The sequence below is a fragment of the Falco naumanni genome, chromosome 2 (genome assembly GCF_017639655.2).
Source record: "Falco naumanni isolate bFalNau1 chromosome 2, bFalNau1.pat, whole genome shotgun sequence".
Taxonomy (NCBI): domain Eukaryota; kingdom Metazoa; phylum Chordata; class Aves; order Falconiformes; family Falconidae; genus Falco; species Falco naumanni.
Window position 1 is genome coordinate 80,065,746 of NC_054055.1, and position 24,342 is coordinate 80,090,087.

Sequence of the window (24,342 nt, forward strand, 5' to 3'; positions counted from 1 at the left end):
TGACATCATGCTCAGCATATAAAGCTGGGGGAAGAAGAAGGAAGGGGGGGAGGTTTGGAGTGATGGTGTTTGTCTTCTGAAGGAACCATTACATGTGATGGAGCTAGGCCCTGCTGTCCTGAGGATGGCTGAACACGTGCCTGCCGATGGGAAGTGGTGAATAAATTCTTTGTTTTGCTTTGCTTGTGCATGCAGATGTTGCTCTATCTACTGAAGTGTCTATCTCAAAACATAAGTTTTCTCACTTTTACTCTTCTGATTCTCTTCCCCAACCCAAGCAGGGGGAGTGAGCAAGCAGCTGTGTAGTCCTTAGTTGCCGACTGGGGTTAAACCACAACAAACAAGATTTTTTTTTTGGAAGTATTACACTAAAACATTGCCCAGTAATGGAGAAAGATTTTCTTTTGCTGATTCAGGAGAAAGTAGGAGAACCCTCATTTCTGCCTTCATAACAAGGTGAGCCCAGAGCTTCCCTTTGTCTTTGAAACACAGTCCTGTGATTAAACAAAACCCTGTAACTGAATCAATCATGTAACAAAGACATGGCTGAAAATGAATAAGTTAATTGGTAGTATGGCTTAGAAGCCCATTCCCACTCAGATAGGTCTCCTATATGCTTGAGAACAAGAAGAGGGATGGTAAAGAAGGCCAGGAGAACTTGTAGCTGCAGTCACCTGTAGAGGAATGAAGGCAGGTTAATTAACATTGATAATATAGAGCTGTGGGCTGGCTTCAGGGGCGGTGGGTTGGCTGATGTGGGTAAGGTGCAGCTGTGGCTGGTTCCTGCTAAGTAGTTAAATAGCTCTTAAGGGGTATGGAAGAGGAGCCCTGGATGGAGAGAGACCTAGAAGAAGCAGAATGGGTGTGGGTGGGCTGGCAGGCAGAGGATGAAGAAACAGGGCAGACAGTAGATAAACTGTTGAAACTTTGTGGGGGGCTGGTGGCTGTGCTGGGGCAAGGTGTGGGAGCTACTTATTGAAGTTAACCTGGTATGGGATGGTAAAGGCCTTGTTGCAGCTGTGACAGTCACCTGTGGTGCTGCCCATGCAGCGCTAGCTCCGTGTCACTCCTCACCATGTGCCTGTGGCCAGAGCTCAGGAACAAGCCCTCTGAGTACTGGTGGATGAGGCAGCAGGAAGAAGGGCTGGCTCTGAACACTGACTGCTCTAAGGCAGTTTGAACACACACACACACACACCCCCAAATGGTCAGGAACAGAAAGCAGCTGAGTGAGGCGGCATTCAAAACCAGAGAGTGAGAAATTAAGGGTGATCCTGCATCAGACTTGCAAAGCCTCTGACTGGACAAAGCAAGCTGATTTTACCTAACAGATTTAGAGCCTTATAAAAATGCCAAAAAAATGAGGGCAGGAGAGCAAAGACAGCAGGAGAGGGACCATCCAGACTCAGTAATGTTGAGAAAACAGCACAAGGACCTGAGAAACAGCTCTAGGCTTCGACTGCCCTAAAAGCAGTGCATAACACCGATAAATCGCACCGTGTGTCACTCTGTTTTCTTGTTGCCCATGTTCAGCAACCTCAATCACACCCTGCAGCCTCTGACAGCGAAGGCACAGCCTGGGTGAGCAGTGGCACAGCTTGCCACCATGGCTGGACTGGGAAGTCTCACTGTGAGGTGGAGGGGACCCTCACCCACTTGCCTTATGCATGAAGGGCTGAGGAGGCTGAAAGGGTCCCTTGGATAGCATGGGGCCAGCATCCCCAGCGGGCAGCTCCGGTGGGAGCAGGGCACAGCAGCTTGCCCGGTTTCCACTTCACCCAGCTGGTTTTGCCCCATGTACAAGCGAGCTGACCCAGTGAGCTGACTTTTGGGGGGGGAGGAAAGAGGGGTTGGTGCTCATGAGCAATATCTCCAAGCACCTCTGCCATTTGCCCCTGTCACCCTGCTGCACAGCACAGCCAAGTGAGGAGGCACCTAGCTGTGCTCGTAAGGAGATTCATTTCTGCCATCCACTAGACAATAGGACAGCTGGCTGTGTGTAAGGAAATGAAAGGAAAACCACCAACGCATTGCATTATTATTTCCAGAGCTATCATGAAGCAATACTCTTTTCATGTTGACATTGGTTTCATTTCTCCTGAATCTTGTCACAGTGTGTAGGTGGAGCCTGTGAATAAAAAGGAACCAGAAGTTGAAAAGAAGTTCCTGCTTCTCCTTGCTACAGGACGCTACACAGGTAGGAGTTTCTCTTTTCCTTCGTATAAACATAATCACTCATTTTTTGACTGTTATCTTCATTCCTTTTAATAGCTGCATGTGAGAAAGCTGCATGGGAGTCTAAAGAAACTGCAGTTAAACAAGGTTGCCAGGAGTAGAATTTTTTGTTTTCTAGGGTGGGGGAAAAGAAAAGATACTACTGTTATTTCCACTTTAAAGGGAAATGGCTGGGAGATGGTATTTAAATTGGAATACATTCTTTGAAGGGCAGTGGGGGGTGTGGGTGTGGGTGGGAGGGGCAGTGTTCAGCAACATAGTCTAGCTGGCAATATTAATATCTTGCGTCATAAACTTTGCATTGCTTCATATTTTTTTTTTCTGAGAAGACAGCTAGAATTAATAAACATACAGCCCAGAGACTGTGTAGTTTACCCAAATATCCTGAATTCACAAGATGCATCAGGCAGAAGTCTGTGGGCTCCTCTGGCTGGACAAGGAGTGAATAAATGCAAGAACTGTGTGGGTTCAGCACCGCAGCTTTGCACTTTGGGTTTGATAGCAGATTTTGTTATTACCCCTGGGGATGCAAAGCCAGGATTGCTAGAGAAAAACAAGGCAACTCCTCTTCGGGACAGTCAGCAGGTCAGTGCTTCATGCAGATGTGGCTGTGTGTCACAGTGCTTTGTGTTGTGCCGGGGGAGGTTTCCAGCATGCAGGCAGGCAAACCTCAAAAGGTGAAGTTCAAGGAACCCAATATTGTCCTGATGATGATGACAGAGGCAGGGGCAGGTCTGGTGAGAGGGTGTGCTACCAGATTCCAGTATCAGCATGCCATCCAGGTGTCATGTCTCACATGTGGATTCTGGCCAGTTTCAGAAAGGCACTTAAAAATTGCAGCTCTTTTTTTTCTTTCCCCTCTCCTTTCTCTCTTGCATCTGATGTTGTCAAGGCTCAGAACACAAAGAAATCATTATGCCTGCATGGCACAGTGGAGGGTTGCACTGACCTATCTAACTTTTTCAGGTCTAGGTGGAGAGCAGCAGGGTAGCCCTAGACATCCACGTGTGCTGATTTACTCCACTGCTTACTGCAGGTATATTTGTTAGCCTGTGTATCTGTGTGTGCATGCTGCAGTTTACACTCTGGACCTAGCTAAAAAATGCTTCTGTGTATTTGGTGAGATATAGCCCTTGCACTAAAATATTTCTAAGTTGTCACTTTTTTGTCAGACTCCGCAAGTCTCTGCAAGATCCTTCTTTTTCTTTTTCTTGTTCCTGGTGGCCCTACTACACTATTTTTGCATTTCATCCTATTCATTATAAGGGTGGCTAAAGCTTGGTGTATAACCTCTTTCTGAAGGAAACACATCCATGTTTAGGAGGCCATATGCTAAAACCAGTACATTAATAACTCTGAACGTAGCCCAATTAATATAAATAATAATGTAAAAGGGACAGAAAATTGTTCCTGTGTAATATTCACATCAAATTAAAAATTTATAGGAAGTGTTTGTTCCACTAAACGAAAGGCAGGTAGAGAATGGGAGAAGCAATGAAAGGCATTCATATTTAGAAACATTATTATCAGTACATTGTTTTTTGTAGCAATAGAAAATCACAAAAGAACCTGGTGGCCAGTGAATGGGGAATATATGTTTGTTGCAGACAAAGCACTGAGCCCTCATTCAAGGAAGAGAAATCTTGTAATTCATTAACAGCAAGAGAAGAAAGTTCATACTGAAATATTGAAGAAAGAAGACATGGGAAAAGATGAGGGAACTGAAAAATTAATACCTATAAAGAAGTTAAAGTAGTTCAGTCTTCTTTTATTGCTGGTCAAAACTGAGAAATTTCCCCAGAGTAATTTATTCTTTATTTTGATAAAAGGAGATAGGAATATCTGTTATAAAAAATTGTATTGCTTTATTAAAAAGAAAGAATGAATACTAATGTGGAAATAATCTGTTTTTTTCTAAACTTGTTTTACACATTGAAAATACAACTTATGTTGTGTCTGATCATCCTATTTTGACATCTGCTTAAATTAGAAGACCTGTAAACTTAATTCAACCAGAAAATTAAAATAACAGGAAGTTATTTCAAGCAAAAATGTGTTTCTCCCAATTCATTTACCCAAGTGTTTGGTTAAATATATCTTGGTTTTGGCAGGGGGAGGTTAAAAAATATCTAGCTTTGAAAAAATACTGTTGAGTTTAGTTTCTTTAAATCATTCTCTCTGTTAATCACCTTCCCTGGAAAACGTCACATCAAACACCTCCAGTTTTTTCAGTCACCCATAGAAAATATCTTAATAAAACTTTTACATAAAGAAAACCTGAACAAGAAAATAAAATGTCTCCTTGTTCTCCCTTCTCTAAAATCACGACAAGGAAAATTTGCTTTTTGGAGAGAGTTTTAAGCTGTAGAGGCAGGGACTGAGATGCTGAGCTACTAAAATAGGTGTAAGACTTAACTCTGACAAGAATTTCCACCACAAAAGAGGTGAGCCAGTTGCACAGCAGACTGGCTTGGTTTGCCTTATTCTGATGCCGGTGGCATTGCACAGCCATGCAGCCCTATACTCCTGATCCCAGGTGACTCCGGTTAAGCATTTGCACACTCTCTCCAACCGCGCCCAGACCTGCCATACTGACTGAGCTTCTCGAAACACCTTTCAGCAAAACATTTCATTGAGGAAAACTGTCTTTTTGTAAAAACTGGTGTAACTTTTTTCCTCCAAAAAAATATTATTCTTTACTCTGTGACAACAACTGTTTTCTGAAAACAAAGAAAATGTAAGAGGTAGGAAGAACTGTTTCAAGTTTATCCTCTGGAGAGCAATTTTAGTGATCTGAAAAAAGCAGTGGCATTTGATGTCTATGGAGGGTTTGAATCAACAAATAAAAGTGGTGTTTAGTTTTCTCTGCTATGATCACTGTTGCAAGCTGGCATCACTCAGTGCCCCATGTTTGATTTCAGAAGCTGTACAGAAGAGTGGTGAGGCCAGACAGTAATCACTACTTAGTGAAGCAATTATGGACAACCTACACAGTAGCCCAAAAAATCAGAAGGCCATGGGTAATAAGGGTGTAGCGGTCAAACAACCTTCTCAAAACAACAAATCCACCCTGAAGAAAGATCACGCATCACCTTTCTCACAACCATCTTCAGAAGCTTTTGCAGTACCTCTCCCACCAGACTTTGAAGATGAAGATCTTTTGGAGAACACAATTGAGAGAAAGCCTAACTATGAGGAGGAGTGGAAGGAACAGCATTATGGAGAACAGGACAAGGTAAGGCAGATACCAGAAGAGGGCATAGATCCACCCCACTCTTACTCCTGTGCCCCAAAACAAATTCCTCTGTCTCTTTGGGCAGTCTGTACTTAGTAGGTCTAAGCAGAGGAGTACTGGGATCAGGGCCAAGCAGTCATTTGTGTTACTAGGAAGATAGATAGATACCTGCAATTAATCTGCAGGCATAAAAAATGTAGGTATAAAAAATAGGATGGCAGCAGTCTAGCAGCCAATTTAAGGTGCAACGTGTATCTGTTTCATTGGTAACAACCAGCAAATGCTGAACAGAAATCCTAAAATCTGAGTTATTTTTCACTTGAGGCTGTGCTACCTTCAACAGAAATTCAAAGAAAGTTTAATAATAACCTGTGTTGGATATTTGACACTGAAAACAGATTGTTTTGAAGCCTGTGTCATAGCTAATGAAGTTCCTTGAGAATGGTTAGGATTTACTAGCTAGTAAACAATGTAATGAAGATCTTGGGGAGGGGTTACCAATAAGGTTTTAAATACCTGCCTCCAGTAATCTGTATTGTCTTTTTCATCTTGAAAGAAGTATCTGCTCTGTTTGACTATATCTGATTGATAGATGTATTTTCAGAGGTGGCTTTCTTAGACAAAGGTGATGTGGGAAACTTCAATTTTTTCTTTTCAAAAAATCAGGTATGAATGTCCCTGGCCCGTTAGTGTCTGCAAAATATTCATGTTTTCAAAATAAATTTCTAAATGTAGCAGTCAGACTGGAACGTGGAGAGAGGAACAGGGAGAAGAGAACAAGCTGATCTTTATAGACTTTAGCTGAGCATATTTAACAGCAGGTGGCCCAGTTTTGTAAAGGGCTGGAAATCACTCAGTTTCTTTTCATGAAAATGTATCAAAAACCATAAAATAATAATAATCCATCATTTAAAACAAATTGCTCGTATTCATCCCTTACCCTAGCCTAAAATGAGGGAAAGAAAGAAGAGCCATGACAATCTAAAAGATCTTAGCCACCTAAGGATGCTACAGCAGAACACTTTTGGTGTCTACGCAGACTAAATGTTCAAACTTCAAACCAAAGATTTAATAAGGTATTCTGTAATAAATTCTCTTATTACTGGGACTTGTGTTCATATGCATACACATAGTTCAGTACATCTGTAGATGACTGGAAGAAAATGGCAGTTATTATAAAAAAAATTAACAAAGCACACTTAGTAATGAGGTCTCCTTTTGCTCTTTACCTTCTCAGGAAAGCTTACAAATTTAGTATTTTTACTAAGGATGATCACTGAGCCAGCCTCAACTGATTTTGTCATTTTTACAGGCACCTGTTCATAATGTGGAAGTGCAAGAAGGCGCAGTGATATGAAGTACAGCTTGGTGCCAGTACATAAGGTTTATTAGAAAATGATGAGCTGGAAAAGATGCCTAAAAGGGGTGTTTTTTTGTGAAAATAGCTTATTTTGAAATTATGGGAAATTCATTATATGTTTAACTCCAGCAGGCAATGGAACATACCTTGCACAACCAGTATGAGAAAAGGATCCGACCCTGCATTGATCTCATTGACAGCCTAAGAGCTCTCGGAGTAGAAAAAGAGCTGGCTTTGCCCGCGATCGCAGTGATCGGAGACCAGAGCTCTGGGAAAAGCTCTGTCCTAGAAGCCCTGTCTGGTATTGCTCTTCCTAGGGGCAATGGTAAGAATTCACCTTCTCAGGTTTTCACTTGAACTTCACTTTGATGAGGTGGAAGAAATAATTTTATTTATTTATTTATTTATTTGGTCTTGAATAGGATAACTGCATGACTAAGACTATATCCAAATAGGCTCCAGAGGGCTGCCTAGCTCTGGTTTCCAGTAGAAAAAAATGGATGTGCAGGTGGGGCACTCCAAAAAGGCACGTTCTGGGTGGTCAAGAGACCGGGAGTAAGAAGAGTGCAGTGAAGCATACTTGCCCCAAACCGTGGGCAGAATGAAAGGTAGCATCAGCTGACTCTGTGCGTTTCCCAGCAAAGAGTAGGGCAGTAAAGTATCAGTTTCACATGGAAGACTAGATTTGAAATTTGCTGTTGAGGTTGGTTTGAGGTTTTTTTAACAAGATTTTCTTATAGATACCATTTTTTGGCAAAAAAAAAAAAAAAAAAAAAAAAGTACAAAGATTTTTACTTATAAATGTTTGCCTTGGATATTATGTAAGTCATAGAAGATGGTTGAGAGACTTAGCAGCTCAAGAAGATTCACCTTCCAGCTCTGTGTATCTGTGTATATACACACATAAGTTCTACAAATTCTGTATGAGTTGACAATACCATCTAGTCTGTCAGGCTGGACTTGAGGAAAAGGTTTCTTTAGGATGTAAGTGCAGCACTGAAACACGTTACCCAAAGAGTGTAAATCTGCTTCCTTGGAAGTTTGCAAAGACAAGACTTGGCTGGGCAGAACCACATATAGTGCTGATTAATAGTCCTACTCCGAGTAGGATGTCAGGCAAGAGCCCTTTGGCAATGTCTCTGGGAACACTTCTGTATCTCTGTGTGAAGTACCAGGCAACCCTGTGTTCGCCACGCAGTCTGTGGCTGTGCATCATGCATAACAACTGCTGAGAGAGTTACCTCTGTCTTCGGAACTGCTGCAGGTATTGTTACTCGATGTCCTCTGGAACTTAAACTGAAAAGAATACCTGCCACCCAGGCGTGGAAAGGGAAAATTTGTTACCGCAACATCATCAGCGAGCTCCAGAACGCCTCTGAGGTGGAGAAAGCAATAAGAGAAGGTGAGTTGTAACATATTCCCATCTGATTTGACTTGCTTAGTCTCCTCTGAATCCTTTCTCCCCTGAGAAGAATCTGAGCAGAAGTCCCCAGACTAACAGAATGATTGTAGCCACGAGTAACACAAGAGCTGAATTCAGAGCAGAAGAAAGTGGGGCAGCATAATGCAACTCTTTCAAGAGAGTTGTACTACTTGCTACTTCAGTAGTGAAGATGATCCCCGATGTCCGATAAAGGCTCAGACTGCATCCTCAGCTGGATGCTGCCTGCCTGGTTTGGGGAGGTTGTCTGTCAAACTGTAAACATGCAAAGCCCTAAATGGTTCCTGTCATCAGTTCAAAAACTCAAGAGAATGCTTGAGGTGTTGTGGCTGGAAGTCTTATGATTTTGGAGACAATTGCAAGGCAGAGTGGAGGGCATATAGAGCTTCTGCCAGCTAGTGGGACCACAGCCTCAGTCATTGCCTTTCCCATGTCACAGTTTCACTTTTATGGTATTTCGTGCTGTGTCAGGAAACACTTTCCTTACCCAAGGGGCAGCAAGCACTTGCCCTAAATGTGAAGGCTGGATTATCCTTATTTCCTCAACTAGGACCATTCTGCAACATTGTTACCTGTCCTAACATTTTTTCTTTAGCTTTTCAGTATATTATTTGGATGTATTTAATACATCCTTCCAAAACTGGCAACACAAGTGGTATGAATTGATTAAGCTAATTACAGAGCTGAAAATCTCTCATGAGACGACAGGGTTTCCTTGCTTCTCTGTGCTGCTCGCAGTTCAAATATTATTGCCTTATAAGATCTGGGACAAATTACTTGATCTATCAACCTCCCTATCAAAATGTGAAGAATATAGAATAACACCTATTTATCTTTCAAGGCAGCTAAGGATTAATTAACGCCTACAAAGTGTCTTGATGTTGAGGAAGATTTTCTACAACTGATGAGTATTTTATCCAATCACTTCAGTTGTGGTTTATTTGCGTGTATTTTGTCTGCATATGTGAAAGTTTGTAAGTATATGCTCTGTAAAATATTACAGTTCACATTCCAAAAGGACTCCATGTATCCTTGTATTGCATAGTAATTTCCTTAGATTTTTGCATAAATGGATTTACACGCATGACTGGATCTGAAAAAAGCCAAGCCCAAAAGGACCTGCAGTGGTAGTAGGTACTTTCAAAGTCATTGCGTTCAGCTTCACTTAGATGCATTTTTTTAAAGCTTGTATTCATTGCCTTGCTGTTTTCTTCTTGCAGCCCAGGATGTTGTGGCTGGTACTAGAGGTGCCATCAGTGGAGAATTAATTTCCCTAGAAATTCAGTCTCCAGGTGTTCCAGATCTGACGCTAATTGATCTTCCTGGAATTGCCAGAGTGGCTGTGGGGAATCAGCCAAAAGACATTGGGGAACAGGTAAAACTCAGCCTCATGCCAGACTGTGCACAGGGTCACGGCTGTAACCTACCCCATATGCGAGCCTTTGCTGTAGGATGCTGGAGTTATTATGTTGGGCTTCTGAGCCTGCAATAGAGCTACTGTAACAAACAGGCCTATTTTTCAGGCAAGGAATTGCCAATAGGAACAGTGAAGTCCAGGATCTCCTGCCTGCACACCTCCAGTGCCGCGACACAGCCTACCCGCGGCAGCACGGAATAACCCAGCCGTGTGGACCCTGAATACAGGGCTTCCCCCATGCCCCTTGGCTAGACTGCGGTCTGGAAGATAAGACACATTCCAAAATGAGTTGTCTCTTACCGCTCTGTGTATGTATTTGGCAAAGATAAATAGGTCCGAGTTCTTGTAAGCTCTTCTGGAGCAAGATGGCAAACTGGCCCTCTTACAGGTTCATTGCCCTGTCATCCCTTACTTACAGAGTGCGTCAGAATCAAACCCATCCTGTTATTTTTTCATCCCTTAAGGGATCCCAGCAGACCCTTTTTGAAGTAAACAGAATAAGCATTAAAGTAGAGGGGATCTCTACTCTTCCTTTGGCTGTTTTTAGAAGAAATGCTGGGGAATGCAAATAAAACTCTTGGACAAGGCCAGCTGTGAGGGTGATGTGCAGGATCTGGGTGTATTGTTTCTCCTAAAATACCTTTAAATAGGAACTTGGAATCAGGAGTAGCCCAAACTAAACCAGACATTTCAGCAAAAATGAGACAAGATTGAATTGTCCGGGCTTTACACTCTGGGAGAAAACCAATTTCATTCCACAGTTAGATGGCAATCTTTCTATTGTGTTCAAAAGAAAGCAGTAGGTGTGACATGATCCACACATTTCCATTGTCCCCAACTGTAGAGGAATGAAGGCAGTGGGTTGATGAACATTGATAATATGCAGCTGTGGCCTTGCCTCGAAGGCAGTGGGTTGATTGACATGGATGATGTGCAGCTGTAGCTCGTTCCCATTAAGTGGTTAAATATCTCTGAGGAGTGTGGGAGAGGAGGTTAGATGGAGAAGCAGGAGCAGTGTGGTCTGGCCTCTGGAGGAAGAAGAAACAGCACAAAACCTGACTGAAGGTAACAGCCTTGTTGTTGCAGCTTGCTTGTGCTGTGACACCCAGCCATCTGCATGCTTCAGAGATGGTGGCTATAGTATTGTAGTACATCAGAAATTGGGATGGATGGGAAGCAGAAAAGAGAGGCACCTTTACCAAAACTCAGGGGGAAAAAAGTTATCTTCAGTATAAGCACAATAAAGCTCTGTAAAAATAGAGCTTTTTGCAATACAACACGAACTATGAGAAACCTTTTTATTTGGTGCTGAAACATAGAAACAATGCCAGCTAGATGTCACATACAACTTAGGTTTTGTTAGTTGTTTTTTATTTGGTTTGGGGCTTTTCTTCCCACAAACGCTCCACTGAAATATAAGCCAAAAACATCTGCTCTCCTTTCAGAGATGCAAATTTGAGATTTATCAGCCTAACCTAGCTTGCTCGCTTTCTAGAAGCGTGTACCTAGATAACAGAACTTGTTTTTCTTACATGTGATTATTTATGAAGTATCTTTAATATTTCCATAATGAAAGATTATACAAATGAGAGGTTAGATTTTATATAGCTTTCAGGACAGGTGTAACAGCAAACTGGTCTCATCCATGCTAGATGTTTGGATTAATCTTGACATAAGAAAAGAGCCTTCATTCTTCTGCTGACTCATTTCTATGCCGTCCTTTAGCATGTAATACTATCCTGGGTACATGTGACATTGAATGTTATCAGACAGTGGCTCATATTGCTATAAATGGTCACATCCTACATGCAAGCCTCTGATTTCACTGAACTACATTACTGCTCTATTGCATTGCAGATCAAAATGCTACTGAAAAGAATTATTGGCTGCAAAGAGACACTCAATTTGGTAGTGGTGCCATGTAACGTGGATATCGCAACAACAGAAGCACTGAAAATGGCCCAAGAGGTGGACCCCAGTGGAGAAAGGACACTAGGTGAGGCAATTTTTAAGCTACAAGTTGAGAAGTGCAAATCTTTTTTTCCACGAAGGTCTGATATTCTGTATTCCATGCCAGATCTGTGAAATTAGCTACTAGAAGAAGGGGGAAGGGGAAGAAATTAGCCTAAATAAACCATTTACAAAGCTTGAGATGATCCATCAGCTCTAAGAATCCCTCAATTTTGAGTCTTGCTTGCATTCATGCTATGAATAATTGGAAATTTAAAATCTCAGTTAATGGCAGGAAAGCTTTGCTGCTGCCTGCCAAAAAAGGTTTGCAAGGCAAAAAGCGTGGTGGGAGGCCAACTCTAGGGCAAGATTTACAGTGCAAAGCCCAGGAGCTGAGAGCTTTCTAGGAGAGAAGACCAAAAAAAAAAAAAAAAAATCCAGAGAGAAGTTGCTTTATAAAACATGATACAGAGTGTTCCCGCTCTGGTGGTGGGGTGTCCCACTGCTCCTCTCCCACCATTAACTTCTGTGCTCAACTAAGTTTCTCTTTGGGTAACTTTACAGGCATCCTTACAAAACCTGACCTGGTTGACAAAGGGACTGAAGAATCTATTATCAACATAATACAAAACAAGGTCATCCCCCTCAAAAAAGGTTACATGATCGTGAAGTGTCGTGGGCAGCAGGATATCCATAACAAACTGGCCTTGGCCACTGCAATCCAGCAGGAGAGAATATTCTTCAAGACTCACAAATATTTCAGGTATTTCTCACAGAAAGGACCTAATCAAAAACATATTAAAATAACTTGAAAGCTTCCTGTTGACCTGCTGAGATTTTAAATTAGGGTTACAAACAGGTATTAATTATACTCACTATTTCTCATTGACCATACAGTGTTGCATTCCAGTAAGCCAGAAGAATTTTACCTGCCAAATTAACTTCTAAAATGTATTTTGGATGTTCAATACATATCTCTCCCTAATCTTGGGAGAAGTGCAGTGAACTTCAGAAGTTCAGAATAGTCCCAAAGAATTCAAGTGAAGCATCTGAGAACTTCAAGACAAGCATTGAAGTATTTCTATTTGCTGGAAAACTCAGCATGATAAAGGACACTGCCTGTGCTGAGGGCACAGATTTCCCCAGAAAATGACTCGGCAGCAAATAAATCATAACACAGAGAATGGCAGGTGAAAAGGGTTTTAAATCAGTATACTTCACACATGCTGAAATAATACAGTAGCACATTAATTTGCTGTTAGAATTTGCTATTTTCCAATACTTCTCTGTTTCCCTTAGCTTAGCCAGTAGCAGCAGCTGTCAAACAACTCTTGCACAAAAGCCATGGTGCCCAAAGTGCTGGGCTGCTGCCACATCTGTACTAGTGCTCCCAGGAGGCCCCTTTCTTTACTCAATTTGTGCAGTAGAAGTAGTAAAAACAGAGCAGAGCATCAGTGCTGCCTCCTTGCCCTGCACATGCAGTCTATCCAAAACCACCTTTTCCTTTTCTTTTTTTTTTTTTTTTTTCAGCATCCTTTTGGATGAAGGAAGGGCTACTATCCCTCATCTGGCAGAGAAGCTCACAAATGAACTTGTGCGACATATTATTGTAAGTAACAGAGGTGCCATACTAAGCTGTTTGTATCAGTTACCATGTAAAACTAAGTTCAGCCCTTCAAGCTTGGATTGCAATTGATGGCACTTAATTATCCCTCAGTCTGGCAATCTGAGAACAAATTGGCCTGAGAGTTAGAGGTAAAGGCACCCATGCTCTGTCCTCAGATTTGTCTTTAAGATAAAGATTGACAACAGGAAAACCATTTCACCTACTTGTGACTCATAACTCCTGCCTTTCCAATGGCAGCCATGATACTTCTTTTTGTTTGTGGAGAGTGTTGATCAGCTGGGTGACAAGTTACTGCTATGAGCTTGCTAAAACACAGTAATTTCTATTAAATCAAAATGTCTTAAAAATACCAAGTAAGATTTTTTTATATTACTATGCTAATGTAAATAGCATAGTAAATAGTAAATATTGGGGTTTTAATTGTATGTACATATACTTGTAAGTAATATATCTTATTCCATTAAGGGAAAATTCTAAAATACAAGGAACCTCTAAATTCAGTCCTGAAGAAAAAAAATACATATTTATGTAACCTTACATAAAATAAGCAACTAAGCAGCTGTGTTCAATCAGGTATTTATTGGGAATGGAGAGGTCAGTACATCCCTGCATCACCACCTCCCTGGAATGGCCTGTGAAGACGCAGGTTTTGGATCACTGTAGGTGAAATGTTGCCCCAGACTTCAGCTACTCTGCCCACCTTGCAGAGAGGTCCAGACTGATTTCTCAGGGAGATCCTACCCCCCTGCCTTCTCTCAATGAGGGCCACATTTGCACTTCCATGCTATCCCACTGTCACACGTGGGATGCACAAGCAGCAAGCTCTTGGACTCCTAAAAGCAGCAAAGATCATATGCAGGTGTGGGTCACTCTTAGAGGGACTTTGTTTTCCTTCCAAAACCAAAGATGTTCAACCCACCTAAACGTCCTCCTTTACTGTTTACCCCCCAGAAAACTTTGCCAACACTAGAGAACCAAATACGTGAGGTGCTCCAAAAGACGCTGCAGGATCTACAAAAGTATAGAAGAGGCACACCAAAAACAGAGTCTGAGAAGCTGATTTTCCTTACAGATGTAAGTATCCATTTTGGTTTGGTCAAGAAGTAGAGTGAGGTGGTAAGCATGGAAGAAAAAACCTACCAAAAGTTAGAAAACCATCAGCATGGACCACCAGGAAGCTTGTGGTATCTGTCACTGAAGTGTTTTGAGAAAAATATAGACAAACCTCTGGCAGGAATACATCATACCTGCAAAAACAGTTCACAAGAGCTCATGGCCACTTCCAGCAATTTTTTTCTTGTGATTATGTGACAAGGGAACTGAACAACAACTCAGTTGATTGGTTAAGAACAAGCATCTCAGAGAGGGAAAACTTAGACTCCTGCCTACCCAAAATTTTGAAGGGTTTCCATTGTTTACAGCGTAAGATCATAAGATCAAATGTATTCCTGATATTAAAAATATGTTTTGCAAGTCCATCTAAATGTCTCATCTTGGGGAGCTAATCCCTCTAAGTAAGCTTTTGGCAGGCCAGCAGAGGTGCTTATGAAGACTCATCAGCCTTCAAAGTCTTCATACAAATCTGGTCAATTAGAATTTAGTAAATGGATCTAAGAGTCCACAGGAAAACAAACAAAAAAAAACAACCCCCCCCACACACACACACACTTTTTTTTTTTTTTTTTTTTTTGGGTGTATCACAGTTGTTCTCCTCTAGCTATGCTGGTTTTGAAAAAAAAAATACTAAAACTAGGAGCTAAGAGCATAAAAGATGTAAGAAAGGGATGTTTTCAATGAACCATGTCTCTGCTTTAATATCAAATTACTGCAAATTTACTTAACATATGCAAGTTAGTCTGAAGAAATGAAACTTTACTACATTGCTTGATCTTTGATTCATTACAGTTGATCAAACTCTTTAATCAAGACATCTCTCGGACAGTGCGTGGAGAGGAACAGTTGTTTGGAAATGAAATCAGACTGTTTACAAAAATCCGCAAAGAGTTTCGAACGTGGGAAATTATTCTCCTAGAGCATGCTGCAAAGGGTAAGCATAGAAAACCATCACTTTCAGCTGACCTGAGATTCCATTCCCTCGCTTTTAGATCAAGACACAGCATCACCAACAGGTTGTTCTCAAGAAAATGAAAAATAAGAAGCTAGGAGCATTCATCTGCTGTAGATGTTAGGCAAGTGATGCTTTGGTCCTTGGGGACAAAGACCCAGCTTGTGTCAAATGCTGTCATAACAGAGAGATCAGTGAATGTCTCTGTTCTCCCAGCAAAGCAATAAAATCAAGAGTCTGCACCCTGGCACAGAATTAGTTGGTGATTCTCTGAACCATCCTTCTAAATAACAGCAACAAAACCAACTCATCATCATCACAACAACAACAATAATGATAATAACATAATAATAGTAGTAGTAGTTATAATTCTGTTACTATTATTATTATTAGGAATGCTTTGGGATTTTGGCCTTTTTTGTTCTACTTCAGCTCTGCTTTAATGTCTGGAGAAAGCAATTCTGAGTCTGAAATAACCACAGCCTTGTAAAGGCTACCCCTTTCTGTGCATCGCCCACCTGGCTAATTGCTTAACTGAACTCACTTCTAAACTGCAGCATAGGGTGATACACGCAGACTGAACTCGCTGTACACTCCACATCTTTTGCAGCATCTTTTTTCACATCTTTCAGAGACCCCATTGTTTGCTTTTAGAGATGAAATAGTATCAACTGCCAGTCGAGCAGTAGTGCTTGAAAGAAGTTCTTTTAGTCTTTGATGTACGTCTATGTCAACATCACTAGTGACTCTAAAGTGATAGGTACAAATAGGCTGCAAAGGTACAGTCAGAGACAAATATACGTATATACGTGCATGCACATGAAGAGACAGACAGACATTGGTGTATGTCAATGTCTCGTGTCCCATCCATGAAGTACCAAGCCAATCAACATGATTTTATGGAAAGGAATAGAAGGATAAGACAATGAAGGCATGAAGAAATAGATGTAAAAATGGCAGAAAGCACTAGCAGAAGGATGCAGCTTCTTCAGAGGACAAAGTGCAACGGAGTTGCAGAAGATACACAAGGCATCACATGGCAGCTGAATCACAGTGGGGAATCCTCTGGGCACTTTCAGGTTATCACCATTGATTTAAACTAATACATCCAGCTTCACAATAGGATCATGGTAGCAGCGCACAGCAGCTCTTACAGCACAGCTCTTGCTGACAACATGCTACCCCAAAATCATGTGTACATATGCTCAGGTGAAGTGTTTACATGTGTAGAGAGCAAGTTAGCTTATATAGATTGAAAGCCAGAGGTAGCTTTAGCCACCTTTACATAGTTTCCTCAACAAAAAGTGTTATCAGCTACCACTAGGTACATCATTGCATATCAGATGACTCTGTTTAACCTCAGCTTTCTTATGATGAATGAAAGTATTAAAAAAGCAGGTATTTTGGATACGTGAAGCCTTGAATTTTCTGTTGCAAAGCCAATAGATATTCTTGCAGCCATTTTACAGCTTTGTACTACCTTAACTGTACAGATGTGGTTTTAGACTCTGAACCAGATACTCCACCTCTACTTTGGTGGTCTTTTTTTTAGTCTTTTTATTGTTTTTGTTACTATCCAACCATGGACTCACATACCTGAATGATAGAATTGAATGCATTTGTAGCCTTCTACTTCCACACATGTATTTGATCCACAATTTACAAATTTGATCACAAAACAGGGCAATATCAAAACCTTTCAAAACACTTATATAGACATCTTTGCCTGAATATGTAAATCAATTCAAAGGAATGTATCTCGTTTAAGATGGCAAATTTGTGTAATGTCAACAAAGAAATACTGACTGTGGTAACTTAAATAAAAATAGCTGGTTAACAGCAGACTCCCCGGAGTAAGACTGTTTAATGACTTCGGGGTTTTGTTTTATTCTGGGTTTTTTTTAAAACTCGGAAGTGACTGCTAATGGCTACTTCTGTGAGCAAAGCAATCCAAGCAGAACCAGTATTTTTGAGCTCCATCGTAGTTTCTGGATTGCTTTCTGCCAGTTAGATGCTTGATCTAGTATGTAAGATGAGCAGTAAATGATGTGTGTTAGCTCAGTTCTGTAGTAACTGTATTGCTTGAAACATCATCTCAGTAGTTGTTCTCAGGAGTTCTCCTATTTCAAAAAGGAGAAATAGATTTCCTTCTTAAACCTTAAATTTATAAATTGAGTGATTTGGTAGTAAACCAATGTTATTTTAATATTACAGTTAAAGAAAGTGTACCCGTGAAAGTGTGGAAATATGAAGACCAGTATCGTGGACGCGAGTTCCCAGGCTTTACCAATTATGGGACGTTTGAGGATATTATAAAAGAGCAAATCATAGGCCTGGAGGAGCTGGCTCTTGGGATACTGAACAGCGTGATCGGTACGTCCCGCAGGCCACATGAGGCTGTTGCATGGGAGACAGTGGTGTACCTCATAACTTTTTTTCCAGGATAAGCCAACATTCTCACTGCTGAAGGAAGAGCTCTAGCCAGGGTACCTCAGTGTGGGGAAGTTAATCTGATTCAGCCTAGGGGCTTGCTTCTTCTGTACAGCCTCCAGCTTCTGCATGTGGTCTCCAGTATTTGTTAATACTTTTCCCAGTGGCTGGTGGAAGGTAGGTGGTGGTAGAAAGTAACTATAAAAAATAACACCGTAAAGAAAGAGCATAGTAGAAGTACCTGGTGCCAGCCAAGCGGCTTGGTATTCCCAACCCTGGGAGAGTGGCATTCACAAATCTGAACTGGGAACCCAGCTTCTTTGCCAATTCTTTGCATGAGGTTCTATGTATTATACAGTGACTTCTGGGGCTAGGGAAAAGGGTACACAGTTCACCCAGGAAAAATCACCCAAGGAAAAAGTATGCTGTGATCCTATCCCTCCTATTTTTGCCTTAAAAGGCAGCTATGGCATCTGTGCCAGACTCTGTGCTCTCTACTATATACACAAGCCACTCCACCTGGAAAGGGTGCTCCAGGTGAGATGCAGATGTACTTACATGGCTGAGTGATGACACATGTGGTCAGACACAACTGTAAGCACAGAAATTGCTTTATCGAAGAAATCTCAGCGATATTCGGTCTCTCTGGTGTTAAGTGGTTACAGGAGGTCTTTGATGGCTCACACTCTCGGACTTAGAAATCTCATCTTTTATTTGTTTGTATTGGTCATAATAGCATAGCGCATCACTACAGCTGCCTAGCTACTTTTGAATGAGTACAGAAAATGAGTACTTTTCCCAAGTCCCACATTGAAAATAGCTTTAAAAAGTCACTTGTTTACCTGACTCTATTTTGTCTGTCTGTTCTTCCCTTAGGACTGGTTGAAGAGAAATTTATGGAACTCGCTAAAAGGCATTTTGAAAATTTTCAAAACCTAAACAGAGCTATTAAGGTGAGACACTATATATAACCTGAGATAAGACAAGAGCAAGACAGAATGACATTTGTAAATACTGTCGTGCTTATAGTATCTATCCTATTGCATTACCCTTATGCAAGCACGAAATTACCTGCAGGCCTATGTTTTTCGTAAAATAAACAAGAGTATGAAAATAATAGTATGTTTATAAAGGCACTAATGAAAGTGCATTTTTCCTTTTGGTACAACTTTGATAAGATCTAAAACACACGTTCCTCATTCATTCTGGTCACATTCTTGATGTATGCACAACTCAATGCAAAGAAAATCTGGTATGGCTACCTTGAGGAGTTTATAATTAATTTTAAATTTAAGTTCTGCAATGATTTGCAAGTGTGTGGGTAGCCTCAGAATGCTAAACAGTGTTTTTCCTTCTCTGAAAGGCAAGCCAGGGTGTTAGCCAGTGCAGGAATTTCATTTTTGATAAAAAGGAGCAGCAGCAGACAAGCCAAAAATAATAGAACTATGAGAGAGTTAGAAGACTATTGTTCACAGTTTGGGGGATTGCGTGTTTTGGGGTGGAGTTAAATTATATGGATGTCACTGAAGGCTTTTTCTCAGAAAGAGCTTTGAAGAAGAGATGAGAAGCAATGCTGGACAGCCAGGAAGCAGAGCCTACTCACAGGGTACTGCTTGTCAAGGGAACTCAAAGGCAAATGTGAGTGAATAGATGGTTTCCTATTTGACTTGCATGGCCAAACCCTACTGAGCTCCCAGGCCAACCAGGCAACAAGCAACTAAGCTATTTCAGCCAAACGCAGAGGTGTTTATGGAGGGTCTTCAGGTATAACACAATGAAAGGGAGGAAGTTCTGGTAGACCCTGAAGATGAGAAACAAGATGGGATGCTTTCTTAGGGATGCTAGGAAAGCATTTTTAGGGTATTTGAGGATGATTGAAAGAACTTTGCTGCCCCCACAGACTTTTAGGTGGAAGTATCAAAAAGGCCAGAAAGCATCACAGTACTCCAATAAAAGCAAAAAGCACCAAACAGAGGGGGTTAGATGGGGTTGGTTTGCTGACAACAGATAGGAGACTGCAGTTTTGGAGAAGGGCACAGGGGCAACAGAGTTCACATCAGTGCCTGCCGTCACTGCCCACTGCAAGAGGGAGACACAAACAAAATGCATGCAAAAACCAAGGACAGGCTGCAGGCTGAACTCATGGCTCGCCATTGCTGCTTGTTCACATCGACCTTGTATTTTCTTTTGGGGTCCAAGCACCAGGTTTTGACTGACTTCACTCATATTTAAGGAGGGGACAAAACTGCCCCATTTTCCTGCCCTTTCACAACAGCAGAACCAGAATCTAAAGCATTACGCCATGTTCCCAAGAGCCAGTCTGGGATTAGACAGTGCTGCGGCAAGGACTGTTGGACACTGCTCACTTTGCCATTCCCTGGGGAAACTGCTAGGCACCGGCACCTTTGCAAAAGAAGCAAATGTCTGAGAACTTGTTCTTTTCTTTCCTAGACCAGAATTGAAGACATTAGAGAGAAACAAGCAGCGGAGGCTGAAAGACATATCTGGACCCAGTTTAAAATGGAGAAGATTGTATACAGCCAGGATGACCTTTACATTAGTGATTTAAAATCTGTTGAGGCAGAAGACACTCCCAAAGCTGGCAATAGGAAAGAGCTGCAGGTTGGATCTGTTCTGAATCAACAGCCCTCCTTGGTGCAGGAAATGGTTTCTCGCACGAAGGCCTATTTCAGTGTGAGTTTACAGCAGTTCTTCTGCACCCTGAATGCTACAGCACACCCCTCACCCAGATCTTGCTGTAGTCAGTACGAGTCTTTCACACAATACTACTACTATGCAGGGAACAGTACCCAGAGGGTATCAGCATCTCATCCAGGTACATGCACAGCTTCTGCAGGAATTAATCGGAGCTTCCAACCAGTGATGAAAATGCCAGGGCAAAGCTGGTCTGACGGGCAGTGTCAGCACAGTTGCTGGGGAGAAGTAGTTAGACACTGTGGGATATGGTGATTAGAGAAGCCTGCAGGTTGTTGAAATGACAGCTGGCTCCTAAACCACTTATTAGCTACCCCCCAGCCTGGCATGGCTCCCTGCCATGGCTGCCCCTCGCTCGGGGAATACGCCATCAGAGGGTCCTCGTCTCACCCTCCTCCAGCCTTTCATGGAGGAGAGGATGACTCCCTGCCACCTATACAGCCCCATGCCAGTACAGTGCTCTCTTGCTGGCTTTCCTATGGGACAGGTGTCAGAGGGAGGAAAGGACAGTCACTTCCCAGCATGGAAGAGCGGGCAGGATGGGGAGGAGCCCTTTGCCCTGTAATTAGAAATTATTCATATTCAGTTGAGGGCAAGCCCCCCTCTCCACCAAAGGAAGCAACAGTCCTCAGATTGCTTTCCCCACTGCAAGTTTGTCGTATGGTTTTCAAATAACACTAATTTCCAGGAGCTTAACAACATTATGTACAGCACTTTGGTATCTCGCACAGCACCTGAGAGCTCAGGTCAGCCTCAAGCCTCCCTGCATGTTCCTGCTGCCAGCAGAAAGTGGTGTCAGTGGCTTGCAGTCAGACCTCAAACTAATGCAGCAGGAGGAGTGATAATAAAATGCTACATTAAAATAGATTCAGCTACCTGTAGAGATCAGAGCGTGTGTGCTGTATTGCAGACAGCTCCATAGAAGTTAAGTCTCTGAAGACAAACGGGATGTTTTAACAAAGGATCACGTTAAAGACAGACAGAAAAGAGAACACCAGTATCAGGATTTGCTTTTGATCTTTGTTTCGTAAAACCTCCTCAGAAAGCAACAAGTTCAATATTAATAATGCAGTAAGGTAAGTAGCAGCTCACCTTGAATTTCAATAGCAAGGTTTTGACAAATTCCTGCAATTAAATGTTCAGGCTGCTCAGGCTGATTGAGAGAAAAACACAGGCTTTCAGAGAACAAAAGACAAAGGCAGAATTGTGTAACCTCTTCCTTCCCACTTCACTATACTCTGCTATAACACAAATGTCTTTGATACTAGTTATAAATTTTTGTAAATGCCCTAAGCACCACTGTCAACAAAAGCAAATGCCAGGGCATCATATCTCCACATGACTTATGCGAGGCCAAATACACTTTGACTGAGATGGAAGGCCTTAGGTGTCCATGGCCTTTGAAAATGGCATGCATGAATCTGTGTCACCTATGGCAAGACTGTCAAGATTCTGGGTAGAGTTTGTTTGGCTCTAGAAAAACACCTGCGTTTAAAGCACCGAGGCTCCCTCCCACCACAGTCAGTAGTGCCTAGAGAATACATAAGCTCAGTAAGTGCATTAGCTGACTCAGCCATATTGCTTGCTATTGACTAGATCTCTGCAAGCTAGAAAGCAAAACTAAACACCTAGTCTCAGGTGTTTTTCAGCTCCAGTTCAACCCCATCCTTGTACACAACAGATTTGCAGCCACTGAGCTCCAAAGGTATCTAAAGCCAGAAACACCTTAGACTTCTCTGGAAACTGGCTGCCTACAAATCGGATGTACTTTACCTGATTTTCCCATTTTCAAGCCAGGTGCCACAAGAAGAAAAGAAGATGGCACCACTCAGTTGCAGCCAGCCACTGAAGTTAAGTGCTTACCTGGCACCAAGAGGGTTGGAGGCAGCTCCCCTCTGGTGCTGGAGAAGTTTTGAACCTCCCATCACCAAAAGCACCAGCTAAGCCCCCAAGCCCTGTGGACGTCTCTGGGGATAGGGGCCCAAAAGGTCTTCTAGGTCAATGTTTAGATTTGCATAAATAACTAGACCAGACAGTCTGTCAGGTTAAACAGAAAATTATCTCATTGAGCTATCAATAGATGTAAAGTAGACACAGTCTAGTCTCACTATTGCTGAAGAGAATTTTCCCTTAAGGCTAAAGCTTACTTCAAAGCTGTCTTACTTAAAAGGACAACCATGTCAGAAACACTACCTGAATACAGGATTTTACCACCTTTGGGAAAAATCACTGTTTCATTGCCTCTACCAGAACGGATTGGTAGTGTTCAGAGAAGACAGGTTTGACGTCAGAAATGGTTCGCAAATACTATTCATCAGTTATGTCCTTATGTAACTCTTGCCAATGACAGCTGGCAGAGCTAAGCAGGGAACAGCCTGCCTTGGGTTTAGTTTGCTGGGGGAAAAAAGCAACAGCTGACTCTCCTGTAACTCAATTTTTAGATCTTTAGACACAAGAGATGAATGGTAAACATTTTTTTGGTTCATAGGAGCACTCACTTCTTGAACAGTAACTCAATACATTTTAAATTCTTACCAGATTACCTAGAGCCTCTTCCTTTTTTAGTTCTTTTTGGGAAGTAAGTCTTCTGCCTTTTTTTTCCCCCATTCTTGCAGGGAGCAAGTAAACGCCTCTCCAATCAGATACCTCTGATCATACTGTCTTTTGCCCTTCACGACTTTGGGGAAAACTTACAGACCACAATGTTGCATCTTTTGCAAGAAAAAGACAAGTTAAGCCATCTCCTTCAGGAGGACAGCGAAGCTGCTAAACATAGGAACTACCTCAGTGAACGAGTTAATCGTCTCACCAAAGCCTGCCAGTACCTGAGGGACTTCTCATTGTAGGTTTCATTTTTCACAAGTATTTTCCTACTCTTGTTCTCCAGCATTATTGAAAAACTTTGTAAAATTCCCTAAAAATGTAATGTCAGCACAGATGTTTAACACTGATTTCGAGAGTTCAGTTCTGCTTTATTTTCCATAATCAGTCATATGCAAATGCCTACCCCTATGTAAAATGCTCCATTGAGGGAGTTGTGATTAAAAAAGTTATCTCATTTTTAAAAATATGCATTATGAACTCTGCACAGTCATTGAAATTATTAAAAAGCTAGAGCTCTGAAGGTTGCATTTTGTTGTGGGGTTTTTTAATGAGAATGAGAGCTTTCAGGTGTAGCAAACATTGTTTGACTAATTTTCCTAAATAAAGCTTACTGCACAACCCTAGAGAGCCCCCACTTCATTTTGTGGTTTTGCCTCACTATGGTCGTTGTCTTTCCTGCCATCACCTGAAAGATGACTCTGCAAGGTGTCACCACTGTTAAGTCCCAGCCCAGTAGGCAGAGAAGGTGCATAGAGTGGGTATGAAACAGTTTCAGTTTAGAAGAGAAAGAAAGTTAACTTCATCTGATAGGCAATAGGATGCCATTGGTTCTGTTTCTTCTTTTTCGGTTCTCTGATTTGCAGAGAAAAGCCAAGAGGCTCTTTCTTTTGGATGCCTGGAGCATCCAAATTTGGTGACGGATGGGCAATTCAATAGATGGCAAGATCTGGATGTCCATAAGAGATTAAGCCACTCAGGATGTTAAACATCGGAAGGGTGTCTCAGCATGTGGCTTGCTGCCTGTCTCCTTCCCCTCCCCAGGGCAAGCAGAACCTTTCCAAAAGCTCTTTGATTTCATGAAAACCAGTGCAAAATATAATACAGCACGCTGTATTCATGACTTCTCTCACATAGAGGATTTATTTTAATGGGCAAAGCTGTGTTTTGTGTAGCAAGAGTAATGTCTGCATTCAGCTAAAAAAAGGAGAAAAAAAAAACCAAAAACACACGTACCTGTACCAGTGTGCTATGCAGTAATTTCCA

General features: G+C 41.8%; 1 protein-coding gene across 7 annotated transcripts; it reads left to right on the forward strand.

The window, feature by feature from the left end:
- The first annotated feature begins 2,093 nt into the window (after positions 1–2,093).
- On the forward strand, positions 2,094–23,702 carry LOC121084044 (interferon-induced GTP-binding protein Mx-like). 7 transcript variants are annotated; one of them, XM_040585119.1, is made up of 15 exons: positions 2,094–2,197; positions 3,202–3,271; positions 5,157–5,470; positions 6,960–7,155; positions 8,095–8,232; positions 9,492–9,646; positions 11,546–11,684; positions 12,203–12,401; positions 13,169–13,247; positions 14,217–14,339; positions 15,171–15,312; positions 17,545–17,703; positions 18,637–18,713; positions 20,212–20,454; positions 23,091–23,702. In XM_040585119.1, the coding sequence occupies exons 3-15, from the start codon at positions 5,213–5,215 to the stop codon at positions 23,319–23,321; spliced, it is 2,139 nt and encodes a 712-aa protein (XP_040441053.1). In that variant the 5' UTR covers positions 2,094–2,197; positions 3,202–3,271; positions 5,157–5,212; the 3' UTR covers positions 23,322–23,702. The 7 variants fall into 7 exon arrangements, with proteins under 7 accessions (XP_040441053.1, XP_040441054.1, XP_040441052.1 ...); XM_040585120.1 differs by having other exon boundaries at positions 6,963–7,155; XM_040585118.1 differs by lacking the exon at positions 23,091–23,702 and having other exon boundaries at positions 6,963–7,155; positions 20,212–23,079.
- The last annotated feature ends 640 nt before the right edge of the window (positions 23,703–24,342 follow it).